The 6223-nt window shown below is 32.9% G+C and overlaps 1 protein-coding gene across 1 annotated transcript; it reads right to left on the reverse strand.

Moving 5' to 3' along the window:
* Positions 1-2914: 2914 nt before the first annotated feature.
* Positions 2915-5968, reverse strand: LOC109158103 (laccase-17-like). Its single transcript, XM_019305923.1, has 6 exons — positions 5592-5968; positions 5350-5501; positions 4979-5223; positions 4721-4849; positions 3442-4392; positions 2915-3268 (listed from the first exon to the last, which is right to left on the reverse strand). Exons 1-6 carry the CDS (start codon positions 5709-5711, stop codon positions 3138-3140), a joined length of 1728 nt encoding a protein of 575 aa, XP_019161468.1. The 5' UTR covers positions 5712-5968; the 3' UTR covers positions 2915-3137.
* Positions 5969-6223: the final 255 nt, after the last annotated feature.

Consider the following 6223-nt stretch of genomic DNA (forward strand, 5'->3'; position numbering starts at 1 on the left):
GTAATGATGTATTGATGTATTTATTGAAGTTTAGTTGAAAGCTTTGAAGTGGTAGTGGTTGTGACTGCATGTACAGGATGTGAATAATATTTTTTATACAGGATAAAAATTGAAATTTTTATCAAACAAATATAAAAAAAAATAAAAAATTATAATACGCGTATAAAGTTTAAGAACATTGGACGCGTATTGTATTTTTTAAAAAAAATGTTACCTTTACGCGTCCAAAGTTCATGAACATTTTACGCGTAAAGTTAACATTTAAAAAAAAAAAAAAAAAAAACAATACGCGTCCAAAGTTCTTGAACTTTAGACGCGTCTAAAGTTACTTTGGACGCTGATTGTTTATGCAATCAGCGTCTCTTACATACGCGTCCAAGCAACTTTGGACACGTATTAGCCTTAACTTTGGATGCTAATGATGGTTTCTGTACTAGTGGTATATATGAAATATCGGATCACACACACGCGTGCGCGCACACACACAAGCACACACACACACACACACAAACACACACACACACACACATATTTATTTATTTATTTATTTATATTTATATATAGTTAAGGTATAATACTATGAGAACAAAATAGATTATCATTCATATTCTTTCGTGTAATTAATATTGTAATTTTATGACAATCTCTTTCTCTATAGTTTTTTTTATACTCAAGGTATATATATATATATATATATATATATATATATATATATAATTGCAAAATATTAGTATAATTACCTAATAATTATTATGGTAATTAAAGAATTAATTGCACAGATATTAATATAATTGACTAATAATTATTATGTCAATTAAATTAATAATTACACGGATATTGGTATAATTACAATTAAGCATTAATCGTTGAATTTTTTATAATAATTACAATTAATTCATTCATATATCACTGCTGAAAATTTTGAAATTTCCGACCACCTGAAAGTGATCTTAAATCAAGTCAAAAGCCTTGTTCCGACCACTTTTGGTATCCGGAAAAACCTTTGTTGCTATTTCCGATCACTTTTTACTTTCAACTTGATTTAAGATCACTTTCAAGTGGTCGAAAATTTCATAATTTTCAATAGTGTATGGAGGATGAGAAAAAAAAAAAAGTAATGGTGATGATATGGTGAAAAAAGAATGGAATAAGGGTCAAATAGGCCATTGAACGGTACACAATAATGCAATTAGGCCACTAAACCTAAAAAAACAACAATTGAGTCCCTAAACTAATCAATTTAATGCAATTAGTCAAATTTACAGGTTTTGTAAGTTAGTAACAGGTCATCCTAAATTTAAAATATTTTTTTTAAAAAAATTATTTAAAAATAATTATTTGATTGTTTAAAAAAAATTATTTAAAATTTATATTAAAAAAAAAAAGGTCCAAGTTTATGTTGATGATTTGAAGTTTGAACCATGCCCACTGCTCCGGAGGTTCGCACTGTAGACGACGACCACGACGAGAATGCTGTGCGAACCGGTGTCCAAGTTTTGTCATGGAAAGCTCCCAGCGAAGCAGCGGTGATTGGAGAGCACACGTTTTCCTCAGGCGACCCCTCTCAGCTCGGCAGCAGATCAACGACTTCCTCCGGCGAAACTTGGGGCAGTTGGGTTTCCTCTCCGGCCGTCTGTACGACGGCGGCAGTAGAAGATCTCCTCGGCGAGAAGTAGCGGCAAAGCTTTCCAGCGCACAAGCAGTTTCAGCGTAGCAGTTATGGAGACATGACCTGAGACGAAGAAAGTTTCTTCGTCTCCGGCGAAGTTTTTTTTTTTTTTTTTTAAATAAAAATAAAAATTTAATAAGTATTTTTAAATAATAATTAAAATATATATATATATATATATATATATATATATATATATATATATATATATATATATATATATATTAAATTTGGGATAACCTGTTATTAACCTGCAAAACCTATAAATTGGATTAATTGCATAAAATTGGTTAGTTTAGGGACCTAATTGTTGTCTTTTTAGGTTCGGTGGCTTAATTGCATTATTGTGTGTAGTTCGATGACCTATATGACCCTTATTCCAAAAAGAATTTATACTTTAGGTATAAAACTATAATTGCACAAATATTAGTATAATTGCTTAATAATTATTATGGTAATTAAGCTAAAGGTCGTTGAATTTATTTTTATAATAATTACAATTAAATTATTTCTAATTTTTTTCATATTTATTTTAGTAATAATATAATTACATAAATCATATTACATATCAATTTTAAAGATAATTGTAGACAAACGAGTCATATATTACTCAACTAATTGAGTGATACTTTTGCACTAATCTTATATAGTCAAATAAATGTAAACTTTCAAATATTAGAATTGTTTATAATTTCATCTTTAGTTTTATTATCTAAATTTATAATAAAAAAAAAAATTTATCACATCGCCCGGGTAATTGGGCAATTAATTGCTCAAATTCAGGCAAGAATAATATCAGAAAACATAATCGATCAAACTCATTTAATCAATTGCACTATATAATGTTCGTTGTTATAATTTATACAATTAGTTCTCACTTCTCACAATGAAACTTTCATTGAAGATGGCATGGGTTATATCATGGACTAGGATTCATGTTAAATCACCAACCCAAATTCATTAAAAAATAATGCGTGTTCATTAAAAAAATTCAAATTCATATAATATTGCAAGATCAAAAATTAGCACCAATTAATTGACCATCAATTAAAAATATTATTTTCTATTTCTTTTTATATAAATATTAGTTACCACACTGCACATTGCACGAATAGTTTAATACCTAATATACTTATTCACCTAGTCTAACATAATTTGAATTGTTGCGATCACTGAATTAATTTACACCAACAACATGTTAGTTACTTCGAACTTAGAGTCAAATTGTAATATTGTTATCTATGCTTGAAATTTAAAAAATGTTTTCATCATTGATGTTTTGGGTTCTCATAATTAGAACACAGTCGATAGTACATGAAATAACCAAATTGTTTGTTTGGTCCAACAAAATCATAATGAACTGCTAAAGGAACAAAACATCTTCCTCAAAATAATAGATCGAACTCAAAAATTTGATCAAAAAAGGTAAAAATAAATGAAGGAATGAATAATGGCTGCATGCAATGCATCAACATTTAGGAAGATCAGCGGGTGGAGGTGGCAGCTTTTGCTTACGTCCTTTTCCGTCCATCACGATCCAAGCCATTTTCAATCCCCAGCTTGTATGGACTTCAAGGTGACAATGCATAAACCACACCCCTATATATATATATATATATATATATATATATATATATATATATATATATATATATATATATATATATATGCATCAACAAGCACAAAATTGCATTAGAATATATATATGTATACCGGCGGAGAGATGAGAGAGAAATCAGATGAATGGGAGTAGGTAATTATATTATTATTACCTGGATTGTCGGCAAGGAAACGAATGGCGACCCAACCACCGGAAGGCACTCCGACGGTGTTTCTCTCTGCGGGGTCGACGAGGTTGAATTTGGAAGGATCTTTATTAGGATCATAATTACCAACTACGAAGAAATTGAAGCCATGGAGGTGAAGAGGATGGCTTTCAGCTCCAATAATGCTAGTGTCTTGCATTACAAGTTCCACGCTACTATTAAAACTAAGTTGCACAACTTTTGTAGCACTAGTCACCATAATGTTGCTGGGTGGGTTGCCGGTGTAATTGAACTTCACCGGCGGGTTGGCCGGAAAATCAGCGGTGTAAACTCCTTTGGATTGGTTAAAGAAGTGGGCTTGAAGTAGAGCCGTAGTTGGTTGAACAAAGGAGATGTTGTTCACTGAGGCTGCAAATTTAGTGTTATTAGTTGGTCCCTGGCATGTTTGGTTCTGAGGGCATGGGATTACTCCTAATCCAACGGTGAAGAAAAATCTTCTGTCCACTTTCTTGGGGACGTTGGCTGGGAAATTAGCGTTAGCTAAGCTTCTAAGTTTCTTGGTAAAGTTAGTAGCAAAAGATGTGTCATTGAATACAGGGAGGGTTGGTGTGAAGAGTGGGAGTTTGTTGGTGGTTGTTTTGTTGGAATTGGTGGAGTATTCCAAGATTCCGGCGGTGGTGGAGTTGTCGAAAGGGGCCGGCCCGGTGGCGTAAGGCCTGGCGGAAATGAGGAAGGTGGCATTAGGGTGGTGGGTGGTGGTTTTGAGGAGGACATTGGTGGTTTGGCCAGGTGTGATGAGGACTATGTTGGTGTTAAATGGTTTAACATACACCGCATCAGCTTCTACCACTGTGAGGCTGTGATTAGCGATGCTGAAGAAGAGTTCATCGTTGAGGGCAGCATTGATCAATCTTAGCAGATATGTTTTCCCTGCCTTCACCTTTAATTTGAAGCTATCTGCACCAATTTATATAATTATTCAATAATGGTATATATGATTAATTAAGTGAGAACCAACATTAATCTGTGAATCTGCGAAGAACTTCTGAAAGATTGAATCGCAACTATTACATGATTGCACCGCTACGGTTCCTAAACATGCTTAGAGGACCTTGCGATGCATCCGAGTGCAGTGCAATCATATAGCAAGTGCAGTGCAATTCTTCAGAAGTTCAATTCGTAGGTTCGAACGTTAAAGTCAATTCGCACCCGATGATGGACCTCTGATCTACTATCAAATTATATATTGTAACTATTTATATATATATCTATCAAATGAATTAACCTTTGGCAGAGCAGTTATATAAGGGTCCTGGAAGACCATTAATGGTGAAGGCATCAGAAATATTGGGTGCTCCTCCTGTTTGAGACGCTTGCCTGACGATTCTCTCTGTATCTGCCTTCCACCATTCACCTAATTACACCCCAACAGTCCAACACATAATAATAAGTTCAACGTTTTTTTTTTTTTTTTTTTTAAATTATATCCATAAATTATAATAAAATTAAATGAGAAACTATACATAAATATCATTTACGTTACCAAAAATAATTGGAACTTCTTTGAAAGGTTGGGGAAAAGGATAGGCAACTCCTTTCTTTGGAAGAATGACTATAGGTCCATATAGAGTCGCTCTTAGCCATGATATGTGAGCATGCCAAAACAATGTGCCCCTTTGACCTGTGATAGTGAAGTTGTAAACATAGCTTTGTCCAGTTTGAATAGGACACTGTGTAATATATGCAGGTCCATCAGCCCATCCACTTCTTAGCTGTCTCACTCCATGCCTATAATAAGTATAGATTATATTATATTAGTATCGTACCTGATCGATTATATATGTTTCAATTCAACTCAAAATTTAATTAAATCCAACTAACTTTGGCTAAATAATTAATAAAATCAGTACATACCAATGAATTGTGACATTATACTTAACATGGTTAACAACCTTAACCACAACACGGTCGCCTTCTCTCGCAATGATTCTTGGACCAGGAAATCGCCCATTCACTGTCACTATGCTTTTCGTTTGACACAATCTCGTCACATTTTGCATTTTAATCTGCAATCAATTAATCACCAAATTTTTAAAACAAAGAAAATAAAAACACATGCAGTAAAATGAATATATGTATAATAATAACACACATACATCGAACTTGTAATGTCTAGTAATGCCTGCATGCTTTGCAAGAGCAACATCACCAGAAACCCAACAGAAAGCAGCTAAAACAAAGATAATGAATCTCTTCGCAAAGAGACAGACCATCATCCTTAGCTTAATTATATGCTATATATATTTTTGTTTTTTGATTGTTTGAATGTTAAGGGGCGGATGGGAAGAGACAATATAATATGTTGCGGGCTAAATGACACTTCAGTGTGTTGGCTGAATACAAAGGTGAAGTGCAAGGGTATATATATATATATAGATGGTGAAATGAGAGGCAGATCAGAGGGATATAAAAGAGTTTGGTTAATTAATTAGGTAATTATCACCTATTTAACTGATTGCACTGCTAGCTAGCTGTTGGTCCAACCATACTTTTGAGTAATGTCCAAGTCAAACCAATGACACATTAAGGATTCAATGTCGGAAATTAAACAAATAGCCAGAATAGGAAATTATAGTTATAAGGACAAAATATTCACATCAATATCTTTCTACATGTTGTAATCAAAATTGCAATTTTTTTGATATTACTATGAATTGACAAATTCATCAGCTCAGTTTTTTTTTTTTTTTTTTTTTTAGAGGGCAAAGAGTTTTAGTGAAAATTTCTT

The sequence above is a fragment of the Ipomoea nil genome, unplaced genomic scaffold, assembly GCF_001879475.1.
Source record: "Ipomoea nil cultivar Tokyo-kokei standard unplaced genomic scaffold, Asagao_1.1 scaffold2805, whole genome shotgun sequence".
NCBI classification, from domain to species: domain Eukaryota; kingdom Viridiplantae; phylum Streptophyta; class Magnoliopsida; order Solanales; family Convolvulaceae; genus Ipomoea; species Ipomoea nil.